The following is a 24,228-nucleotide window of genomic DNA, read 5'->3' as shown; positions in this document are numbered from 1 at the left end:
TGGGGGGGCGGGCTCGCAAGGCCGAGTGAGCGGAATGGAGGTCCGCGGCGAGCCCCAGGCCGGCGCCAGCTGCTCGTCGTCCCCCCGGGGACGCTCGGCGGGCCCGGTGTCCAAGGAGCTGCTGACGGCCGGGAGCGGCGGCCGCGGAGGTGACGGCGGGGGCGGGGGCGGCGGCGGGGGCGTGGGTGCGCACGTGCGGCCGGGGGGCGGGGGCCGGGCCGCGGGGGGCAGGGCGGGGGCCCGCCGGGGCGGGGGCGGGGCGCGGGGCCCGGGATGCAGGTTCGGTTCCGCGTGGCGGCGGGCGCCCGCTCAGCGGGGAGGGGCGGCGACCCCGGGCGGGCCCCAGGGCGGCGGCGCGGGTCCAGGAGACTGTTCGGGATTAACCCCGCGCCGGCGCCCTCGGCGCCCACGCCAGCGGCCCCGAGGGCCTCGCCTCGCTAGTAGAGGGACCCTGGCTCCAGGAAGTCACCTAGGACTTCCCCACGTGGTGGGGAGTTCAGAAGCATGGATTCGAATCCCAGCTCCGTGGTTGATGGCTGTGGAGCTAGAGAGAGCGGTTTACATTCTCGATGCTCCACTTTCCGCATTTGGAAAATAGAGGTAGTTCTACCTGTTGGATTGGGTGTTTTGCTTTGTTCGTTCGTTTCTGTGGAGAAGGCGAAGGGGCCTACGGTCTGGGGCATGCCCTCCGTGGATGTTAGCTTGGAGAAGACCCAGAGCATCCCGAATGCCAAAGCTTGTGTAGAGCTTACCGTGACCCAGGATCTAACGAACTCGTTTCATCCTCACAAAAACCCCGTGCAGAAGGTTCCGTTATCTCTGTTGTATAGATGAGGAAACCGAGTCACAGTGCATCATACAGATGAATAACTTGCTGGAGATCATGTGGCTGAAAAGTGACAAAATTGGGATTCGGATCCAGTCAGTCTGATTGGATTCTTTAGGCTCATCCATTTGCTAGACCTAAAGTGGTGATCAAAGAATATTTGTTAAGCTCTGCTTTGGGGTGAACAGGGCTTTTGTACTTGAGTGAAAAGTTTTTCCAGGTGTTGGAGAAACAGGGTGATCAACGCCTAGAGTTTTGGGGCACCTGGGTGGTTCAGTGGTTGGTTGAGTGTCTGCCTTTGGCTCTGGCCGTGCTCCCGGGGTACTGGGCTTCCCACAGGGAGCCTGCTTCTCCCTCTGCCAGTGTCTCTGCCTTTCTCTGTGTGTCATCAATAAATAAATAAAATATTAAAAGAAAAACCTTGAGTTTTGAAAGACAGATCCTGTCCTCTGAGCTCTGATGGACTGAAGAGTTTGTTAATTTGAGGAGTAGTGAGTCATGCGCCTGAATAGGTGCACAGGGGTCAGGGGTGGGGGATACGGTCAGAAGTTCTCCCAAGGGCTCATTTGTCCAGGTTGGACATCTTTAATGAAGGTCCACTAGCAAGACAGGTGTGCTTTATAAATTAACGAATGCTCCAAGAGGTTAAGTAATTTGTCCGGTATAACAGAGCCAGTAACCATTTCTGGCTTCACTTAACCATTACTGTACTCTGTACTGCTTCCTCTGCCCCTTTGTTGAAGAAACTCATTGGTCACTGATGGATTTCTGACCCACAGAGGTGCAGGTTAGTTTGCATGTATTCCCCAGCATCGGTGTCACATACAGATGTATGAGCCAGGCCTAAGAAAGAGGAGGGGTGGGAGCAGCCCTAGAGACCCAGGATCGAGTCCTGCATCAGGCTCCCTGCATGGAGCCTGCTTCTCCCTCTGCCTGTGTCTCTGCCTCTCTCTCTCTCTCTCTCTCTCTCTCTCTCTCTCTCTCTCTGTCTCTCATGAATAAATAAATAAAATCTTAAAAAAAGAAAAGAAAGGGCGGTGTGTGCATAAAGAAGTAAAACACTGTCGTGGAACTTGGAGAGCCTCTTTTTCTAAAAATGTGTTGGGGAATGTGGAATGTTCAAGACTTGAGAGCAGTTGTGGCAAGTTTGCTGAAGGGCCCCCATTTCTTGATGCTGCAGTAAATTAATTGTGTGTGTGCTTTCAGGTATATGGGACAGGTTACTCATCCAGCCCAAGCCTAACTGCAGAAAAAATGCCACTCTTCAAACAGTTCGGGTAGAGAGGAGTCCCTGTAAGTATCTTTTCCTTGCTTTCTTTCTCTTCTCCCCTTCTTTCTCAGGAACCCTCTCTGATGTTAAATTTTGCCCAGTTGAGCAGTAGAGCTCCACAGTGAACCCCAGTCTGGCCAGAGCTGTTCATTGTCCCCCCATGACTGCTCAGGGTCTCAGGAGCTCTGACAGTGTTTTCCATCTGTGGAGTTCCATTTGAGTCTTTTTTTATCTTTTATTTCTTTCCTCATTGTGATGGCAGTTGTGTGGGGCTTTGTATTACATGACCTTATGTCATTCTCCCAGCAGCCCTCTTTTACAATGAAAGCCCATTTCTTGACCTTCACTACCTTTTTCTTTTCTTTTTCTGTACTCTGGATAGTTCAGTTCTGTATTATGTAGCTGTGTCAGTGGCTTAACAAGTTTTGAGAATTCCTTGTGTGCATAGTTATGTGCTGAGCCTCTTGAGAGCTACAGAAATTAGACATACCTTGTTCACTGATTCCCTGTACTTAGCATAGTATGGTTGTCACCCCTGTTTTAACAGATGAGTAAATTGATGCTTTGAATGGTTAGACTAAATTTGCTATTTAGGACACCTGTGGTTGCAAATGACTAAACTCCAGCTCCAAACCTGATAACATCTAACTATTAAGCCATACTTTCTCCTTATTCAGTTACTATTGGTCAAAGTGCCAGCCGTCTAGGAATGTACAGTTCTGAGGATATATGAAAGCACAAATAAACATTAAGAAATATTCACTACCTTGTGTAGTCCTGCTTTAAGGATTCAGAAGAGGATGGAGGTTTTTAAAATGGAAGAAATGTGAAAAATTTTTTTATTATAACTATTGTTACTATTGAATTTGGGAGTGTTTTATAGTAAATTCTGGGTTTTAGAAATTGGAGGGGCACCTGGGTGGCTCAATGGTTGAGCATCTGCCTTCGGCTCAGGACGTGATCCCGGGGTCCTGGATCAAGTCCCACATCAGGTTCCCCACAGGGAGCTGGCTTCTCCCTCTGCCTGTGTCTCTGGCTCTCTCTCTGTGTCTCTCATGAATAAATAAATAAATAAAATCTTTAAAAATAATTGGATGTTTGGCCAAAGACTGACATAAATATTGATAAAGTATATTTTCTCTCCTTAGTGTTGGACCAAGTGCAGACCTTTCTCCCACAGATGGCTCAGGCAAATGAAAAGCTTAGAAAAGAAATGGCAGCTGCATCACCTGGTCGTTTCAATATTGAGGATATTGATGGGGCTCTTGGAAAAGTTATACAAATGGTAATGATGCTTTGTTTTCATTTCATAGGGTAAAATTACCAGTATGCCTCATCATCTTTAAGAGAGAGGACTTTTCCAGTATACTTCCAAGTGTTATTTTTTCCTTCTTGCAGAGTCCGCTCATATTTCCAGTACTGCATGGGGATCTGATCATTTTATGATCAGGGATCTTACAGATCAGTAAGCTTCCCTGAGTGGAGTTTAGGAATGTAGCAATAGAGAATAGGAGGGCTTTTTCAAGTCAATAGTACATTTGTTATCTTGAAGCATTAATTTACTAAGTGTCCCAAGTGGGTTGTTTTTTTCCTAAAAGAAGTAATCATAACTTGATTCATGGAAAGTATAAAAATAAATGATGCACTTAACAGACTGATTACCTGAGCCACATGCAAAGTCTTCTCCATGTAGCCTCATTTCCTTTCCTACACCAGAGTTCCCTTTATAACACTTGCGTCTGGACAGAGCTGACGGCATGGTTGATAGTAACATCTCATTCATCAGCAGCTCTGGCCTACTCTACCTCCAGAATTTATCCAGATCCAGGCACTCTGTACCGTGTCCCCTGCTGTCACCCTTGGTCCATGTCATCGTGGTCTCCTCTGGACTGCTGCAGTGATTTCTCAACAGGTTCCCCTGCTTCGGCCTTTTCTTTCCTATGATCTGTTCTTCACACTATGTGTGGCCTACCCTTCCCATCACACTCCTGATGAGTTCAGAGTCCCTCAGGGGCCCATGGGATCCTGCCTCTAGCTCCATCTGATTTACCTCCCACCACATCCCCTCTTTCCTACACTCCCGTTTGGTCTCCTTGCTCCAGGTCTTGTCCGTCTTTGTACAAGTCTCTTCCCAGATTTCTGCATCTTCACTCCCTCCCTCTCTAACTAGTGGTCACCCCAATGGCCCTATTAGAAGCTTATCCTATCGTGCTTTACTTTTCTTCATTTTAACTTGTCCTACACTATACCTTATATGTAGTTTTTCATTATCTTTTTTTCCTGACTAGAACAGAGGTCAGCAAGTATTTTGTATCTGAGGCCAGCTAGTAAATACTTTAGGCTTGTCGGCCATACTGTCTCTGTTGTGACTGCTCATTTCTGCCATGTTAGCATGAAAGCAGCTGTAGACCATATGTTTGAAGAGGCAGGTTTTACTGACTTACCATATCATTTTCATGGTTCACGAAATATTATCCCTTTGATTTTTTTTTTTTCCTGTCACTTAAAAATTTTAAAAAGCACTCTTAGGGCACCTAGTTTGCTCAGTGGTTGAGCGTCTGCCTTTGGCTCAGGGCGTGATCCTGGGGTCCCGGGATTGAGTCCCACACCAGGCTCCCCGCAGAGAGCCTGCTTCTCCCTCTGCCTGTGCCTCTGCCTCTCTTTCTGTGTTTCTCATGAATAAATAAATAAAATCTTTAAAAAAATAAAATCGAAAATAAACGAATAAATAAACAAACAAATACTCTTAGGTCACAAGCTAAACAAAAACAGATAGTGGGCTGGGTTTGGCCTGTAAGCTGTAATTTGCCAATCTGTCTCAAAAATATCAGTGCTACAAAGGCAGGGATTTTGTTGCTGTTCTGGTGGAGTCTCTAAAACCTAGTGTGGTGCCTGGCTCATGTTAGTATTTGTTAATATTTGTTGGATGCATATTGTTGAATGTGTTCAGGTTGTATAGAATTGGGTTGTGGGGGACTTTTTAGACTTGTAGTACCTGTAAACCATCATGGTGGGGGGTGGCAACTGAAAGAAAAAAAGGCCATATTGTATTAAAAACATTTCTTGCCCTTTGTGCTTTGATATTTGCCCTTAATGTTGTGGATTCTTCCCAAGGTGGTTATTGCAACTTTCTAGGGGACTGCCATGAAATAAATTTCTCACGTGGTGCTTTTGGCAGGATGTGGCCTTGTTTGAGATGAATCAATCCAATTCCAAAGAAGAGGACAGTTCAGAAGAGAGTTTGCAAGACAGCTCGGAGGACAGCTCAGAATCTGAGGAGGAAGATGATAGCACTGCTTCTGAAGTCACCATAGATAACATTAAGCTTCCTCATTCAGAAGATGGAAAAGGCAAGATTGAGGTTTTGGACAGCCCATCCAGTAAAAAAATAGAAATAGTAAAATAAATGGTCTCAGACACAGGTGATGTATGCCTACTTGTTCTGCAGAAAAAAGAATAATGGCTTGCTGGTTGTTCTGCATTTCAGATATCTGTGGTGCTTTTATGTATCATTAGATGTATCTTGTTTCTCAGAGAAACAAAAGCTACCTTTTAAAGAGCTGGAATAGGTAGCATTTGAGGATTTTCTATGAGCAGACTGTCTTTGATCTTACACTAAAGAGATTTCATTTAGAAAGCTTAACTGTATGTGTGGTGATGAGTGAATTTGTTTGGCATCTTCGTTCTTTGGCATAGACTTCAGAAATCAAAAATTCATTTTAAAGTAAAAATACAAATCATTTATTTGTTTTTTAAAATTTATTGTCTTAAATGAAACAATCTGGGCTATTTCTTTAGGTCATTATAAAGTCAAATTTATTTATCAATCATCACTGTGGGTTCAATGGGGAAGAAATTTTTAAGAGAAAGAAATTTTTTACAGAGAAAAGAATTACTTATATTCAGCTGCCATCAGGTGTATCTACTTTCATTAAAAAACAGAAAAGTCCTTGCCAGGTTGAGCCGGAAATTTGGCGCTCTGTGGCTTCACCACTGTTGGTGACTCTGCAGCCACTCAGTGTATAGAGAATTTACTGGTTAGAAAAATTCATGCTTTCTTTGTTTTTTGTTTTTCCTTCTCTTTCATAAGGCAGATTTTTGTTTCAGCTATTAAAACTCTTCTAGATGGTTGCCCACAGTTTAAAACCTCTCAAATATAGAAAATAAGGGACATCGCAGAAACAACAGGGTGTGGTACAAAAAAATGTAACAGTTGCTTTTTCCCTTTCAAAGGTCAAAATTATCCTATGCTGCAGGTGCCTTTTTGCCTCATTCTTGACCTTATTAAATTTGTTTCAGATCTCATCTGCCAAGGGACTGACTTTGCTCAGGATATAGGCCTGAGAATTTAAAGGACCATTTCTAAGTAGGTTGAGCTGATGACATTTGTCCCCTAATGTTTTAGGGCTCTCTTTTACCTTTTTTCTACTCCTCACATTAGCTCGAGACCTCTTGTTAGTACTCTGAAACGAACAGATCTGGAAATGAGACTCTTCAGCTGGAAACGTTATTGTCCTCTATTTAGTAGCACCAAACATAACTGTGATGTGTTATTGGTGTAAATAGTTAAAGATCAGCTCCTACCAGCTAATATCTTATGCTACGCGTGGGAAGAGTTAGTTGCATTTGTTTGGTTCACTACTTAGCGTGGTGGATAGTACCAACTAGGCTCTGGATAATGTGTTAAGTGACTTAATGGGTATATGAGGGTATATAGGGAACTTTAAGCCATGGTAGGCTGCTCCACGCAGTAGGGTATGAAGGTGTAACTTCACAGGAAATACATATCCAAGTGGAAATATGCTGAGTGATTGGTGAGAGACCAGTCAGTCTAGAAATATGTACTAGTGTATAGAATTTTAATAGTTCCCTCCTGCCATGGCTGTCTTGTGTACCACATCAAGCCTGTCTGTACTGTGAAGGAAGTCAACTAAATTCAAGTCCATTTGTGTTACCACCACTCAGTCATATATAAAAATGTGTTGAGTCACAAATTTCACATTCGTTCCTGCACTTTGCTGTGTGCATGTTACACCTTAATTAAAAAGCTGTTTTGTCTGTCAACAGTTTGCCCTTCAGTGCATTGGAAAGTAAATCACTGTTGTGCTTTGGTTAGTCTGACCTGTGCTTTTTCTGCCCGGTGCTTGGGTGTGAGACGTGGCAGCCATTTGGACAGGCAGTTCTGTTCCTGCTAAGGAACTGTCTGTGACAGTTATAAATCAGAAAATCAGGTGCAATGGTCTTTGAAGCAAAAATTTCATTCTGAGTGAATCTCCTGTCCATTCCCACAATATTTTAATTGTGCATTAAATATGGTACTTATAAAAAAAAAAAAAGCCTGCCTTACAAAGTAGCTTGTACCTGTATCCACTACTCTGGAAAGATGGGGGTGGAGTGCTGAATCTTATCTTCACTTGTATTTCCCTCAGCCTAGGATGGGGCCTTTCACTTGATTAAATGTACAATAAATGTTCATTAAACTACTCTTTCTCTCTTTATGTCAGTAAAGTCATTCATCTTAAACGTCAGTGGTTCTCGATCCTACAGAAACAGACGGGGTAATTATGATCAGTAGACTTTTCCAGAAAGTTTAATGCTGGAATCTTTGTAGTCGACTCCCCATAACTCGGTCATGGGAAAACCCTGCCAGTGGTTGGATTGGGATTGAGCACGTGACACACACTCTCCTATTGAGGCATAGTAAGCAAAGTCTTGTTATTGTACTTTTGTAAAGGAAAGTATTTTTCATTCCTAAAGAGAGGCCCATGAAGACGTGGCTCCTTTCTTTAGAGGAAAGGATTGCATATTTTGCCTGGATAGGATTCCTGGGAGTCCTGTCTAGTGGCCGTGAAACTGCATGTGTCTTGGACCTGCACGTCCAAGATAGCAAGGTGGAACAAGGGGGCATCGTGAAGTCACTGCATAAATAACTCTGCAGATGGAACTGTCACTAGATTTGTGTTGTGACACAGTGAATCTCCTAAGTGTTTTTTTAAAAAAAAAAAAAAAAAAACAACGAGATAATTCTGCTTATATTCACTTGGCAGATGAGAAAAGTGGCCTGGAGCTGCTACATTTCCTGACGTCTCACAATAGGTGAGTGGTGAAGCCAGGTTTCTGTGAGCCAGTCACATTGTGGGCTACCAGTTGCTCTGTCACAAGCACAGACCCCAAAGCTTTGGCCTAGCCACTTCTCTGTTTCCCCACATGCAAAATGGGTCATAACCTCTGTCATGGGGTTTTGGTAAGAAATGAATGAGCTGCAACACAGCATGTTGTTTAGATGGAGCTCAGTAAATGTGAGGGATTCCCATGCTGTGGGAATAATGCACAACGGTGGCAAGAATTTGGGGGGAACTTAGTAAGATTATTGATTCTCAGAATTTATCCTAGTTAACACCATTGTTCACAAATTTCTGCATAAGGTCGCAAAGTTAAAATAGCAAAGACCAACTATGTCCAACATATGTCTGAACGTACACCAATAGAGAACAAGTTGAATTAAAGCCACCAAACATAAGAAGTATGTTTATTGACATAGAAAGATGCCTGCATATTGTTCATTGCAAAAAGGTCAAAGTTATGTACAGTATTTTGCTAATTCTGTAAAATATATGTTCATAGAAAAATCTGGAAAAATCACGTTCTTTCTGTGTGGAGAGTTGATGGTTGAAACTTACCTTTCTATTTTATGTATTTTTACATAATTAGGTATTATTTAATCATTTTTAAAATCCCCTTGGGTATTAGTTGTGTAATCGTGATGATAATCGCCCCACCATGTCTCATGTCTGAGAATCTCCTTTAGAACAGGTTCCCCTCTACAGCTTTTACGTTCCTAGAGGGCAGGTGTGGGGGAACCAGTTTGGCTTCTCACCTTGTCTCTAGGCACTTCCACAGTTTTTGCGGACAATGACAGAAGTTCAGTGTGTGCTGCTGTCCACTACTTGGGCCCTGATTAAAGCATTGGCCACAAAAGCCGTCCTGCTTGGTTAAGACCACCTACCTAATCTGCTTAGAATGCCTGTCCTGCCACTTCATAGCTGTCTGATTTGGGTGGGTTACTTAACGCCTTTCATTTGAAATCAAATATTTATTGAAATTTTTCTACATATTAGGCATTGCAGATGCAGCCAAGCACCTGTTCATGGAGTTTACATTCTGTTGGGGAGAGACTGACGATAAGTAAATCTGCCAGGTTGAGATAAGTGCTATGAAAATAATGCAAGTTAAGAAGAATAAATAGTGACAAGGCAGATGAGGTATGAATGTGGGGACATAGATGCTAGAAAATCTGTCTCTACTGAGATGAGATTGGAGGTGAGATGTGAAGGAAGTGAGGCTGCCAGTCAGGAGGTCGTATATAGGGAAAGAATTGCGAGGAGAGATAATGGTGTGCCGGCACTGACTTGTACTTGTGCTGAATGTGCGCATCCCTACAGTTTGCAATCAGCCTTAATGAGAGCATTTATACACAGAAGTTAGCAATTGCTCCAAGAACCGCCCCCCTCCCCAGAACTATTTGGTAAATAGTTATCAGCACACCACTGAGAAGAAGAACAGTAAGTGCAAAGGCCCTGAGGTAAGAGTTTGCTTGGCCTGAGGAACATCAAGGCAGCCAGGGTGGCTACGCAGAACAAGAGGGAAATTCATAGGAGAGGAAGTCAGAGGTAGCCAGGGGCAAGATCAATAGGACTTCCTAAACCCCAGGAAGTACACTAGATTTTATTCTAACCAATTGGGGGCCATTGGAAGGTTTGAATAGAGGAGTGACAGTGTCTGACTTAAATTTTGAACAGATCTACACAGGGAGGAATCAGGAAGATAGGCTAGGAGACCCGGGCACTAGCTGGGACTGCGATGGGGCTGGCTCAGTCGTGGTGGGGCCAGTAAGAAGAGCCCCTCAACTTAGGTCATTTTTCTCAGATGTTATTAAATAAGGTAGCATTTACCAAGTGTGGTATAGTGTTAAGTACACAAGAGGTCCTCAATACATGAGAGCTGTGGTTACAATGCACCAGAAAAAGTCCAAACCTGGGGTGTGGACAAGGGGTGCTCATATCTGGTTAGGAAGGCAGATAATTTCAGTACCAGGTGGTAAGTACTATGCTCCTGACAAGTGAGAGCACAGAGGAGAGGCCCTGAAACCGAGCTGTGGATGGGAAGCCACAAAGGGTGTGGGACCAAAAGGTGACTGCTTTAGCAAAGGCAAGTGGAAGAGGATTACAAGGGTCATAGAACCACTTTGAGTGTCCACACCTCCCAGTGCAGGTGACATCAGATCACAGCTTTATTCTTTAGCAAAATAATCTGTGACCTGAAAGAATAGTGATAATCTTTAAAGAAAAATGTTTTTTCTTAAGCAATCTCTATGCCCAACAGGGGGCTTGAACTCATGACCCCAACATCAAGAGTTGCATGCTCCACCATCTGAGCCAGCCAGGCACCCAGAAGACACATTCTAATTATTCTCTGTGTTAATTAAATCACCTGGTGGGCTGTGGATCATGATGTTCCAGTTCAAATTCACTGGCAATTTTTGTGAATTCCACAGAGCCTTGGAGTCTAATCAGCAGTCAGATATAAAGACTCAAGTCAGTAGGAACTTTAGAACTTGCTATGGAAGAAGGAGTTGCTAATCTCCAAGCATGGGCTTTAGGATATCTGCAAGTCTTTTTAGAATTAGGCATGTTTGTGGGAATTTGGGTGGTAGGAATAGCACAGAGGGATTCCACAGCTTGTATCTGAGTCTCAAAGAGCTATGTGGCTCAAAGATTAAAAACACTGCTACTGAGATATATAGTAGGGGTAAAAATGAGTCCAGAAGAAATGGATGTAGTTTTGTTTGCCATTTTATCAATCATTAAAATATTGGAGGGGCGCCTGAGGGGCTAAGTTGGTGAAGCGTCTGCCTTTGGCTCAGGTCATGATCCCAGGGTCCTGGGATAGAGCTCCCCTGCTCATGCGGAGCCTGCTTCTCCCTCTCCCTCTGCCTCTCCCCCCTGGCTTGTCCGCTGTCTCTCTTTCTGTCAAATAAATAAAATGTTTTTTAAAAATTTGGTAAAGTGATATTTTAGTTCACAGAAAATCAGAACACTGCATTTAAAAGTGGTTCCTTAAAAATAAATAAATAAATAAATAAATAAATAAATAAATAATAAAAAAAAAAAATAAAAGTGGTTCCTTTGTCATTTAATTCAAATATGAACCATCAGTTTGGACTCAGAGAATATTCATTCCAATTTAGAATGTCAGCTGTGCCCAGATCTGATGGTAAATGAACTATTGTAAAATTTAAAAAATGCTTAGAGGCAAAATATGCTCTATTGATCATGCCAGGATCACACCTGGTATTCTTCCCTTTCAATGTTTTCTGCTTCTGATTTGGTTGTTTGTTCATTGGTTTCCCACATTCCCTTTATGAGAAGCTGCTGAGTCTCCAAAGTACCAAGGGTTCCCTAAGGGCTCCTTCAAAGTCAGAGATAGGAGTGTTTACTGAAATTTTACTTTAAAAAGAGGAGTAGTAGAAGTCCATTGCTCTGTCTTCCAATGACACTGAATTTCAGCAACTCACCTTCTAGTCACATGTGGATGGTGATAATTTACTCTCCTGTTTGACAATGATTTTGTGAGTCATGCATGGATTGTACTAATGCCCATTTCTTGGGCACAGACTGTGATCCCAACACTTGTGAGGTGTGTTAGCATATCATCCCACTGAATCTTTCCAACATCTAATGAGAGAAGGACTTTATTCTCATTTTATAGATACCAAGGCTCTGAGATAGTAGGTAACTAAGGTGCCTAAGATCACCCAGTAGGTAGAAAAGTGGAAAACAAGATGGTCAATGAAGAACAAATGAGCTGCAGAAAGAAGAGCAATCCTTTTCCTTGTACCATTGCCATTTCTCATTATATATGGCATTTTCCAGAGCTGCTGCATCAGGCCCCATGTCAGAACAAGAGTATAGGAATCAATGAGTCCTGAAAAGGACTGTAGGGAAATTCATTCATCTAGTTAGATTATCTCGATGTATTTTTAAAGCAGTGATGGGGGAAACAAAGTTAACTTTTCTTGAGTACCCTGAACAAAGCCTAATGCAAGGTACTTATATTATTGCACTGACTCCTCAAAATAAGGCTCCTGAGGAAGGCATTTGACAGATAAGGAAACAGGCTGAGAGAAGTTGAGTAGATTTCCTCAAGTCACATGGCAAGATGGCAAGATATGAACCAAGCTCACCCTCCAAAGGCTATTTACATTCTATATCATATTGTAAAATTCACTTTTTAAAAGCTCTTTATTAGAATGTAAGCTATTTGAGTCCAGAGACAATGTCACTATGTCCTGGCTACTCCTCAGAACACTACCTAGTACCTCACACCTAGCAAGTACTCGAGCACTGTTTTGGGTTAGTTACTCATTCTCAGTGGGCTGAAAAATAGAACATCAAAAGGCACAAACACGTATCTTATTTCCAAATATGAGGGAAAAAAAGGAATTTACTTCACATTTCTTATATAGGATATACGTTCCTTGAGAGCAAAATTATAGAAAACCTTTTTAATGGCCCCATAGGTATAGTTCAGAGGTTACAACCTACACATAGTATGCAAAGTATCCCCCAAACCCACCTTGTGTATTATAACCACCTGATCCTGACATTTTTCAAGATGAACAACAATGGCTAGATTAGTCTTAGGAGAAAAAGCAACTTGGCAGTTTAGAAATATGTGGGGTATACAACACAGTCAAAACCCAACCATTTCAAATAGTTTTAAGGTAGAAAAGGTGTATCAGAATACACAGGCACAGGTGAAAATGCTTGATGTGGCCTGACCCCCTTTAGGGTCCACGTGTGCAGCATCGGCTCGTAGTAGATCCACCTTCCCTCCGCACACCCAGGCTTCCTACGTGTGTGGAGGGATCGGGAGTGGTGCTGTCGGCCGAGGATTTCTCAGGGATGGCACAGCTTTAGTATTCCAATGTCACTGTCTTGGTTTTGAGGTATTCGTTTAGAGCTTCCTCACCTGAGGAAACAGAAAAGTGGTTCATGGACAAGTGGATGCGATGTCACCAGACTTTGGATATAGATATCGGGTTATAGGTCTCAAACTAAAGTTCATGCGTGCCACTTGCAGACCTTGTGAAACTGCACGTTCTGATTAAATCCAGCTCAGGCCCTGGGATTATGCGTTTGTAACCATCAAGCAATGAGGCAGGTGCTCGTGGTCCACAGACCCCACTCGGAAGAGGAAGAGCTTAGACCACCTAACAGGTCTTCTGAGGAATGTGCTGACTTGCTCGGTCTGCACCAGAAAACTTTCTCCCTTATTTCCCTGCCTGATGACTCTTCATCTCTATCCTTTGCCCATTTAGGCTGAACAGAGTAACCAAGATTCTGTCCTTCGCATTGTATTAAATAAAGCAGAACTGAGCAGAAAAAAGTTGGAGACTCTTTGATGTAATCTTATTTTAAGGATAAGGATCACACAGTATCTGATTTAGATAGAATAGAGAAGAGTATATCCAGGCTGAAAAATAAGTAGGTTTGCCTTTCTGTTTCCATTCTGTCTTGAGCTCATGCAAATCATTGATTTCTATGTCAGTGAATAATACTGGTGCAACTAATGAATACGTGATCCTGAAAGTCGAGCTAAAACATAGGTTCTTGGGGCGCCTGGGTGGCCCAGTGGTTTAGCGCCTGCCTTCGGCCCAGGGCATCATCCGGGAGACCGGGGATTGAGTCCCACATCAGACTCCCTGCATGGAGTCTGCTTCTCCCTCTGCCTGTGTCTCTGCCTTTCTCGCTCTGTGTATCTTATGAATAAATAAATAAAATCTAAAACAAAACAAAACAAAAAACTCCTGATCCCAGGTCACACCCCAAACCAATTAGCATCTTTGTATTTTTTAAAACTCCCAAAGGACTCTAATCTAATGTACAGCTAAGGCTGGGAACCCCCTGGGTTTAGGGGGTTTAAAATTGGGAGAAAAGAAACTATTTAGGCAAATTTTATTGTTCTATAATAAACACTATTTACCTTCAATTCAATGGAATTTAAAATGAGAACTCCTTTTATAGCTGCAAATAAATATATTATTACCAAAGGTCACTGGGAAAGAGAAAAATGTAGAAATACCCCCATGTTAACCAAATTTATATGAGTGGACTATAATTTCGGTATGCTACGAACATTTCAGTTTTTGAAATGCCACGCTAGACTGGCTGTGGGGAAAAAGAACGGGCTCTGCAGCCAGAATGTCTGGCTTGGGATTCTCTTCTCAAGCAGTGGCTAACTGTGTAACTTTGGGCAAGTTACCCAACCTCTCTGAGCCCCAACATCCCCATTTATAAAATACGTATATAAGAGCACTTCCGTCCCAGGGCTATTGTGAGGATTGCTTGTGCTCTTACAGAGCAAGTAGGTAGCCTAAGATCTGCTCTGATACTTAGTGTTCAAGTGATCTGTTACTTGAAATGTGATGGGGTCATTGCCCACAAAGAATTTTCTTTTGGACTTTCTGTGACTCTAAATCTGACTTCCCAGACCACCAGGAAACTCTGCCAGTTGCAGTATTGATTCTGAAAGACTGCCTGGCAGCTCGCAGACAAGATTTATTCTTGGAGTTGCTTGTTGCCTTCTAGTCCCCGACTTCACACCCCCCACCCCCACCCCAGTTTCCCTTTCTTGGTTCTACTCAGTCCCACGAAAGCTAAACCAAGTGCATGCTGAACGTCGGGTAAAAATACCAAGCCTATTTTAGCTAACAGATATTGCCAAAGTTTCCTTTTCCCTTCAACATTAATCTTATTTTCAAAAACACTTTTGCACACCATGTGGGTACTTTCCTGTCTGTACATTAGCTGAAAATGTTTAACGTTAACACACAACTGGTACCCATAGAAACCCAGATCCACTGGCCGTGCAGGAAACATCGTTGGAAACAAGATACAAGCATTGCTAGAAACATAAAGTGGGGGACACAGCAAGCGAAGGGATCGAAGGGATCGTGCCCTGGAAAAGCAGAGCATACGTACCTAAGTCTTTTCCGAAGCCCGATTGTTTAACTCCACCGAAAGGGGCTGCCACATCCGTCTTGTTGTACGTGTTAACAAAAACAGTTCCTGCTTCGAGTTTTTCACTCACATACATGGCTTTATTGATGTCTCTTGTAAAAACCCCTGAGGCCAGACCATACTCTGTATTATTTGCTCGCTGTAACACTCCATCGACGTCCCTAAAAGAATTTTTAGGAAGACAAAACTTCATTGAATGTAAAGCAAGACATTCTGATCTTATGTTCTAATATTTTCCCCCTACATGCTAGGAACAGAAAAATACTACTGCCAACTGGCTTGCATTTTTATAAATGAAATATTCCAAGCTTACACCAGAAGAAACTCCCAGTGAGACATTATAGCTCTGGTATTATACTTTTCATACACATCATGCAACATCTTTTTAAAATCTGATCTGAAGCCATTTTTTTCATTTTTCTTGTTGGTTCTCCTTCCTGACTTCCCACCTCTTTCCCTCTCCCTTGAGTCCCATGTCTAGATATATTTTCAGAGTATTCCCCTTTCTTTCCCTCCCTGTCTCCAGAGTTTGCATACAGTTCAAGGCTCATCCATTTAGTACCTCGCCCTGAAGCCTTCCCAGTTCCCACCAGTGCCCTGGAGGAGGCAGTAGGGTGTAGTGGCTCTGAGAGGGCTCTGCAGCCAGGCTAACTAGGTGACCTTGGGCAAATGACCTCATCTCCACCTGTCTTTGTTTATTGCAAAACATAGCAGTAATAGTGAAAGGACCTTTCCTGTTGTCATGAGGATTAAGTGACCTAATAATGCCTGGAACACAGTAAATGCTCAATAAAAGCCATAATCAGGGAGCACATATTCCTCCAAACTCAGTATTTTGGTTTAACTCTTTGTGTATTTGTGGTTTGCCTTCCAACTACACTGGAAGCTCCCTGAGGGCAGGGATAACCTCTTATTCTTCTTTATACCATGGTGTTAGATCATCAAATGAGAGTGAATTCAATTAATACAATTCAATAAAAGGAAATAAAAAGTATCCCTTAAATCATGCTTTCCCAGGAGGCCTGGGTGGCTCAGTGGTTGAGCATCTGCCTTTGGCTCAGGGTGTGATCCTGGGGTCCTGGGATCGAGTCCCACATAGGGCTCCCTGCAGGGTGCCTGCTTCTCCCTCTGCCTGTGTCTCTGCCTCTCTCTGTGTCTCTCATGAATAAATAAACAAAATCTTTAAAAAAGAAATCATGCTTTCCCTGGCTTTCAACTCCGTGTGGGTGCACTCCCAAGTAAGCAGAAGACGTAACCCTGCTCATCTCTCGGTTAGGTCCAGGTCCATGTCTGTCATGGTATGAGTATCTCATCTTTATGAGTGGCATCCTAATGTGTAAAACTGTGTGAATGTTCTACAGCATGGCCAGTGAATGCAAGCCAACTATTTCATCTGGCACTCTGGCAAAGAAACAGGATGTGTCTCCGAATGGTAGGAAAAATTCATCGTGCTGAATTTTTTGAGAGACGGCAGAGTCTTCAATGTGGTGGCTTTTGAAGGGATTTTCCAAGGCAATCCTGACAATACACAATTTTAAACTTGCACAAGAAATTTGGAACTGAACTTAGGGTGAATTGAGGCTCTGCTAAAACTCTCACACTACTTGATGCATTGCGTATGGTAGGGACCCAGATATTTATTGACCAGCCTAATGGAGAAAGATGGCTTTATGCCATTACTTGTCAGGGACTATGAGATGACACAGCTTCATAGGATATCTTGTCTACTTCTAGGATAATAACAAGCACAGCGATGGCAACAGCACCAATAGCAAACATGACTTATTTAATACTTAGAATGACATAAAAGGATAGATGCTATTAATCACTCAATTTCACAATAAAGAAAAGGCTCAGGCTGGCCCAAGCCCATAGAGGTAGTTGGGTGCAGTGAAGAGTGCAGACTCTACCCAACATGCTGCCTTTGGCCCTCTGTGGTTAATTGTCCATTTCCTTGTCTGTCTCCCTCATTAGATGGTAAACTTCTCAGAGACAGGAACTGTGACCTATCTCAATTGATATCCTACAAACGTGGCTTCTAAAATCTGCATGTTTAACACAAAGACTATCTTATGGGGGGACTTTATGAGGTAAAGGTTAATAGGGCATCCTTGGATGAGTGTGTGAAAAGGTTGCTCACTATAGCTTGGTGTCCCCAAATATGTCTTACAATATGTCTATCAAAGACAAAAAGCCCTCTGAACTCTGTATTCTGTTTTTTTTCCACCTTCTCATTGGTTGAAGGAAAATTCAAGCCAGCATTCTGAAGAATTTTACCCAGTATACCATGAGAGTCTATTGTATTAAATATTCTTATATGAGCTCAGTTAACATACGACCCTCTCTGATATGCTAAACACTTTGGAAAGTTCTCTGCACTATGATGAACCTTCATTAATAGCTGGTTATACGATGATTGTGAATATTTCTATTAGAGTTGAATATTAGGCTTTCTGGGGGCATAGGCTCCAGTGAAGGCAACACTTTTTCCTTGAGAAAATCACATTTCACAGATGTTGCCTTCCCTAGGAATGTAAATGTGAAAACCAGTTCCGTTATTCTTATTTATCTTGAGAGGCATTTCAAGTGTTGGTTGTACAAAAACTAAATTTAGTTAGCTAAAGTTCCATACTGCCAGCCATTAATTTAAGCTATGAAGCAGAAATCTATAACCAATCCACACTGGTTAGCCTTCTCTTCTAATTATTTAAGTCAATTATTGTTATATAATTGAGCATTCCATATTCATTGATTTCTACAGTCTGTATATAGCATAATGGCAGAAGAAAAAAACACTTATCAAGTCAAAACCTGTTAAATTGTGCCTGAAGAACATACCCATTTTGGAACTTAGAAATGACCATAATAGGCCCAAATGATTCCTCTTTGGCAAGATACATGTGGTCTTCCACATCTGTGAACACAGTTGGCTCCATAAAAAAGCCTATTTGAAAAACAGACAAGATCATCAATTATAGGGTAATTAATTTTTAATAGTTCTCTCATTTAATTACAGCATAATTTTTTTCCTTCCCTTCTGGGTCAGTAAAGCCAAGACAACTTTCATTTTCCTATTTGGCATTAGCATTCCTAGGCTCTTGTTTTTTTATCTGTTTATTACAGAAATTTCAAACATATGTCAAAGTAGTGAAAGTAGTATAACAAATCATAAAATAAATACTCTTATTTTGCTTTATTTGATTCATTTTTTTCCTTGTTGAAATAATTGAAAGCAAATTCCAGAGCTTATAACTTTTACCTCCTGTATTTCAGTATAAATCTGTGAAAAAATAAGGTATTTTCTTTCATACCACAATCGTTACCACATTTAACAAAATTAGTGTTAATTCCTTCTTCGTGATTTATATTTCCATTTTTTCCTCAAAAGTATCTCTTTTTATAGTTGACTGGTTTGATTCAAGATTCAAATGAATTCTATACATTGCGTTCACTTGCTAGATCTAAGTGTCCTTCAATCTAGAACATTTCACCTCTAATTTTTCATGCCATTGGCTTGTTCAACAGACTGAGTCAGTTGTCCTGCAGAACATATTGCATTTAGATTTGTCTTTGTGTCCTTGGGATGATATTTAATTTGTTCCCCTATCCCTTTTATTTCTTGTAAATGGCAACTTTGACTTAAAGACACAATTAGATTCAGGTTAAACATTTTTGGTGAGAATACCGCACAGGTGATGCTGTGTACTACACATTGCATCCCTTAGGAAACACATCCTGCCTAGCTATCCTGCTTTCACTGTTGCTTAGACTGACCAGTGGCTCCAAGCTGTGACAACTTCACCTCTCCATTGTAAAATTGTGTTTTTCTCCTTGAGAATGGCAAGCAATCTTGGGAGAGAAACTTTGGTACCTTGCACATACTCAGATCCCCATCAACCTCTCTCCCAATAACGTTAGCCTCCCTTGATGATAACTGCCTGAATCAATCATTTCATTCAGTTAGGAGTACAAAGCGCTGATTTTTTCTGTGCCATCGTTTTTTTTTTTTCTACATTAATTAGCAGGAATTCTTCTGTTAAAAAAAAAGTCTCCTTTATCAGCCAGTTTACCCAGAAATTCAGTTTATACTGAAGACACAGATAAATGTTAAATTTTCCCCCTTCTAATTATCATTTTTTAGAGTAAGCTATTGGAGCACAATCCCTCTATAGTATTGAAAAATGAGTTTATTAAGTTGTTGTTTGTTTTTCTCTCCTTTGGGGTATCATGACATTGAGTCATTCACATATTTCAGTAACAGGTATGGCTTTAGACAATAGGAATTAATCCTCCCAGGCTATTCTGGCTATGATTAAATCTCACGGCTCCAGGAGTCAAGGTCACCAGCACCAGAATGACACAGTTGTCCATTAGACCTCTTACTGGACCGCCATATAAGGGCCAGTCATGTCCATTCTGTGATTTGATTTCCACAGCCCTCTAAAGTAGGGTGCCCACATTTCATCCCATGTTACACAGGAGGAAACTGAGGCTCAGAAAAATTGTCATGTGTAATGTACCACAGCATATAAGTGGCCAAGTAGTATCTAGAAAAGAATTATTGTGACCATAACATAAGTGCTATGATTTACTTTTAAGGCAAGATGGAGCTGCAGTGGAAACCATTACCATCCAATCAGAACCAGAGCCCAGCACGCCTCCTGCAGAGGTGATCTTACCTGGCCTGCACACTTGTCTTCCCCCATACACCAAGGTGGCCCCTTCCTTCACTCCAGCTTCACAGTATTGCAGAAGCTTTTCCAGATGGGCCTGATGGTTTTGGGGCCCGTGATCTGTAGATCTGTCAAGTGGATCACCAATTTTCATCTTTTTAATTTCTTCTACCTGTTTGTCACCCAGTTCACAAAACACAATTGACTGTTAATAATAATAACAACGGATACCCCTGGCTGAGCTTCTCCCATGTGGTGGGTGCTGTCTAAGCTGTCAAAAGATGTCTCTTAGTCTTCATGGGAGCACTGGAGGCGGGCATTTACTATTTCCATCTTACAGAGGGAGAAACGGAGGCTTAGACAGGCCCAGTGACTTAGCACACACAACCACTAAACACAGGAGAGTCTTCCTGACTTGAAAGCCCACGCTATAAAATCACTGAGTTCTAAGAGACCATAACCTATGTATGTGACATACAAATGATCCTGAGTGTTAATCCATTAAAATGGCAAACCTGATGTTCTGGAATTTTTATTACTATAGCACCCTTGTACTCCTCAGGACAGAAGAATTTCCAAAATGGCCACATGGTTATCTTTTTTCTCTCCCCTGCTGTGTCAGCCTGCTCTTGTGAAATGTTCATGGTATAGCACGCCAGAGGAATTGCTAGAATGTTCTGGTGAAAAGCTGTGTTCAAAAGCGGTGTTCATCACTGACATCTCTTAATGATATCCCTGTGCACCTCACTTAATCTGCTTGTGCATTTTCTAATGTTAAGTCCAATTCCAGTAAGAAGAAAGAATGAGAGTTACCACGACCCAGCAGAGCCATGAATTTGAATTTGGGCTGGGTGAAAATCCCTTGGTGAGTGCTCAAGAAATAGCTGCTGAATGAGTAAATGAATACAACTTGTGTGTGTGCAAAACATGTGTATTGATGGACTGATAGGGTCGACTCTTGACATTCCTGAACTCAGCATTTGAAATGCCCACATGTTGAAGTTGTGAAAACCCTGTGATTCGTATTTTACTGAGGCACAAATTGAATTAGAGGGATGTTCAGGAGGTAGCCACTGCCCACCATCCGGCCTTTCACATGTCTTCTGTGTTTTCCATTCTCATGAAGAAAGAATGCCTTTGTTTCTTGGAATGGGGAAGGAGAATTGACTCTGAAAAAAAAGAAGCTGGTTGCTGGTTTTTCAAATATAAACAAATTCGTGATTATTGTTATCATAATAATGGCATAGTTTATTATAGTTCAGTTTATTTTAGTGCCACAGAATTCATCTTAATAGTTCTATAAATGGCTTTTGGCATCATATTTATAGAATCATGACCATTCTATAGGAGAGATGTATGTATGTATGTGTGTAGGTATGTATACATGTATGCATCTATCTATATATCTATTTTAGTGGAGGAAATGATATACCGATCTGTTAACTGTGTATTGAGGATTTGCAAGGATCTAGTGGTATATCTCTCCTAGTCAATTTAGGAATTTACAAAAATCTAGGAGAATCTCTCCCACAAGTGTCAAGGATATAATTTACTATAAATATAGAGCAAGGTATAGGTAATAAAATCTCTTAGGGTTGGTTATTTTTAATGGAAACATACTTTTTTACTATGAAAAATTAAGAATAATATGAGTAGATGATATAATGAAATGCCATATTCTCATCACCCAGCTTCAACAATTACCAACTCATGGCAAATTTATTTCCTCACTTACTTCCTCCCCTTCTGGGTTATTTTGAAGCAAAGTCTAGACATCATATAATTTCATCTGTAAATCTATCAGAAGGTAGCCCTAAAAGATAAGGACTGTGTTGTTTAATATATAAATATTTATTAATTATATATTATTGTATTTATTTATATTATATATAAACAATATAACATGTAATACTTATATACAAATGATATATAATAAATAAACATATAATATATATTAAAATATATATTGTGTATGCATATACACACACCACAGTACTAATATCACACCTAAAACTTCATCAGTAATGCCAGAAGCCCTTTTCAATAAAAACAGCTTCTAAACAACTAGAATAAATGTGAAGATGTCTTACCACTTTTGTCACAAATTCATCGTGGATGGATTCTTCCACAAACAAACGCCCAGCTGCAATACAATTCTCTCCTTTGTTGAAAAATACTGCCCCCATGCCCTTCAGCAGCAGAAGAGAAAATATTAACAGTACTTTGAATTGTCATAAAATCACACACACCAAGAATTAGGTGTTATTGGGAGACAGAAGATAATCAGAGAAGTCAAAAAAAAATGCCTTGGCCTAGCTAGTGATGAGAACTGGTTAGAGACACTTAGAGTTTTGATCTAGTATGTTTTTAGGGATTTTTGTTTCTCCTTTACCCTTTTTGGTCCAGAGGTACTTCAATATATATGACAATAAGGCACACCACTGAGGACAAATTTTGTGTTGTAAGAAAATCTGCATTGTTCTATACATTTAAATATAATACTTGTATACCAAATTTTGCTTTTAAAATCTTGACATCAGTTTGTATAAATCATGAATGTTTAGAAAGATTCTCCTGTCCTTTAAGTTTTAAAAACACTGTAATGATACAAATTATAAAGATATTATTTTAAAAATCAAGTGCTTTAAGAAGTCCTAAATCTAAGCATCAAGAGAGTGGTTTCTACTTATGACCAGACAAAACCAAATCTCACACTGAGATTTCTGATAAAAGAGATGAGATGTGTTTTAGGAGTAGGCATCTATTTGGTGGGATTGGACCCACTCTTACCATTCGCACAGCCTTGTCAAGTTCACAGTCGTTGAATATTATAAGTGGGGATTTGCCACCAAGTTCAAGGGAAACTTTCTTCAAGTTGCTCACAGCACAGCTAGAGGAAAATAAATGGGAAATGAGCATTCTCTCTTGCATGTGCTTTTTTAGTTATAAATTACCAGTTAGCATAGAAAACATAGCTGAACCTCAGAAATATCGAGAAATGTATTCAAAGACAAAACAGGAGTGGTAGAATGGGGGTAGCTGCTGAAGCCTGGTGATGCACATGGGAGTTCATTATACTATTCTGTGTGCTTTGTATATATTAGAAATTTCCCATAATAAAATGTGTTCTTTTAAAATTCTGTAGTCAAATATTTATAGATCCTCATAGATAAATTCAGATTCTTTAGGCATAAGAATTTTGGTTACATAAAGGCCTGGTAAGGAATTTAACCTCTAACCCACATTCCTGGAACATTAGGGAAATAAAATATCAATTTTTAGAAGCATATTATTTTCCCCTATTCATAATAGTATTGTTATTTAGAACATAAAGACTTCTAACTTTGGGAAATGAACTAGGGGTGGTGGAAGGGGAGGAGGGCGGGGGGTGGGGGTGAATGGGTGACGGGCACTGAGGGGGACACTTGACGGAATGAGCACTGGGTGTTATTCTGTATGTTGGTAAATTGAACACCAATAAAAATTAATTTATAAAATAAAATAAAATAAAACATTGAAAAAATACCCCCAAAAATTCAGAAAGAAAGAAAAAAAAATCACAAAATTCGATTCCATGTCTCAATGTCCATTGTTTTTACCATTTTGACATACTTATTTCTGGTCCATTATCAACCATGGCCTTTACCTTATTTAAAATGGGTTGGGATCACCTAATATATACAATTTTATACCTTATTTTTCCATTTATCTTTTATGTATTTATGTATTTATTTATTTATTTATTTTTAAAAAGATTTTATTTATTTATTCATGAGCGACACACACAGAGAGAGGCAGAGACACAGACAGAGGGAGAAGCAGGCTCCATGTAGGGAGCCTGATATGGGACTTGATCCTGGAACTCCGGGATCATACCCCGGGCCGAAGGCAGGCACTAAACAGCTGAGCCACCCTGGGATCCCTCTATTTATCTCTTAACATTTTTCAGTGTTATTAAAAATTCTCCAGGGACATGATGACATAGCACTCCATTACACTAACACACTGCCTTATTTTGGACATTTAGACTGTCGGCAAACTTTTAAAAAATGAATGTTACTGCTCTTTAGGAATTCATTTTATAAAGAAGTCATATTTGTCATTTATGTCTTGGTTTCTTACTTATGCTCCAAAACCAATTTGGGCCACAGCATTAGTATAGAAAATCTTTTTGTGCTGGATTGTCATAGCTACCAGTAGGGTGTAGAAATTCAGTATGCCTCTAGTTTTATTGATGGGCTTTATGCTTTGGAAATATTTTATTATATGAAAGTATTTCAATACCCTGCAATGATAAGTAGATTTTTCTCTTAAATCTGATGTGGGTTTTCTCCCTGCAAACATACTCTGTGTGAAAAAGTAAAAAGGAAAAGGAAA

The 24,228-nt window shown here is 40.9% G+C and overlaps 2 protein-coding genes across 3 annotated transcripts in view; one reads left to right on the top strand and one right to left on the bottom strand.

The window, feature by feature from the left end:
• NOPCHAP1 (NOP protein chaperone 1) lies at window positions 1-7,432 on the top strand. The gene is made up of 4 exons (XM_055327770.1): window positions 1-149; window positions 2,033-2,119; window positions 3,245-3,381; window positions 5,275-7,432. The coding sequence occupies exons 1-4, from the start codon at window positions 35-37 to the stop codon at window positions 5,500-5,502; spliced, it is 567 nt and encodes a 188-aa protein (XP_055183745.1). The 5' UTR covers window positions 1-34; the 3' UTR covers window positions 5,503-7,432.
• Window positions 7,433-11,831: 4,399 nt separating this feature from the next.
• ALDH1L2 (aldehyde dehydrogenase 1 family member L2) overlaps window positions 11,832-24,228 on the bottom strand; it is a 55,561-nt gene continuing 43,164 nt past the window's right edge. The window contains exons 18-23 of one of the 2 annotated variants that reach the window (XM_055329088.1): window positions 22,642-22,741; window positions 21,942-22,040; window positions 19,858-20,023; window positions 18,017-18,122; window positions 15,140-15,339; window positions 11,832-13,127 (exon numbers count right to left, since the gene is read on the bottom strand). In XM_055329088.1, the coding sequence (XP_055185063.1) occupies window positions 13,072-13,127; window positions 15,140-15,339; window positions 18,017-18,122; window positions 19,858-20,023; window positions 21,942-22,040; window positions 22,642-22,741 (727 nt within the window). In that variant the 3' untranslated portion in view covers window positions 11,832-13,071. Of the gene's footprint in view, window positions 13,128-15,139; window positions 15,340-18,016; window positions 18,123-19,857; window positions 21,021-21,941; window positions 22,041-22,641; window positions 22,742-24,228 lie in introns of those variants that run through there. The other variant, XM_055329089.1, reaches the window with a different exon arrangement.

Source organism: Nyctereutes procyonoides, unplaced genomic scaffold, assembly GCF_905146905.1.
Source record: "Nyctereutes procyonoides isolate TBG_1078 unplaced genomic scaffold, NYPRO_anot_genome, whole genome shotgun sequence".
Lineage (NCBI taxonomy): Eukaryota > Metazoa > Chordata > Mammalia > Carnivora > Canidae > Nyctereutes > Nyctereutes procyonoides.
The sequence above is the reverse complement of the archived record's forward strand: the minus strand, read 5'-3'. Positions and strand labels throughout refer to the sequence as shown.

Coding starts and splice junctions, on each gene's coding strand:
- NOPCHAP1 (XM_055327770.1), top strand. CDS start 35: ATGGAGGTCCGCGGCGAGCCCCAGGCCGGCGCCAGCTGCTCGTCGTCC. Junction 150..2,032: donor CGGGAGCGGCGGCCGCGGAG/GTGACGGCGGGG, acceptor GTGTGCTTTCAG/GTATATGGGACAGGTTACTC. Junction 2,120..3,244: donor TCGGGTAGAGAGGAGTCCCT/GTAAGTATCTTT, acceptor TTCTCTCCTTAG/TGTTGGACCAAGTGCAGACC.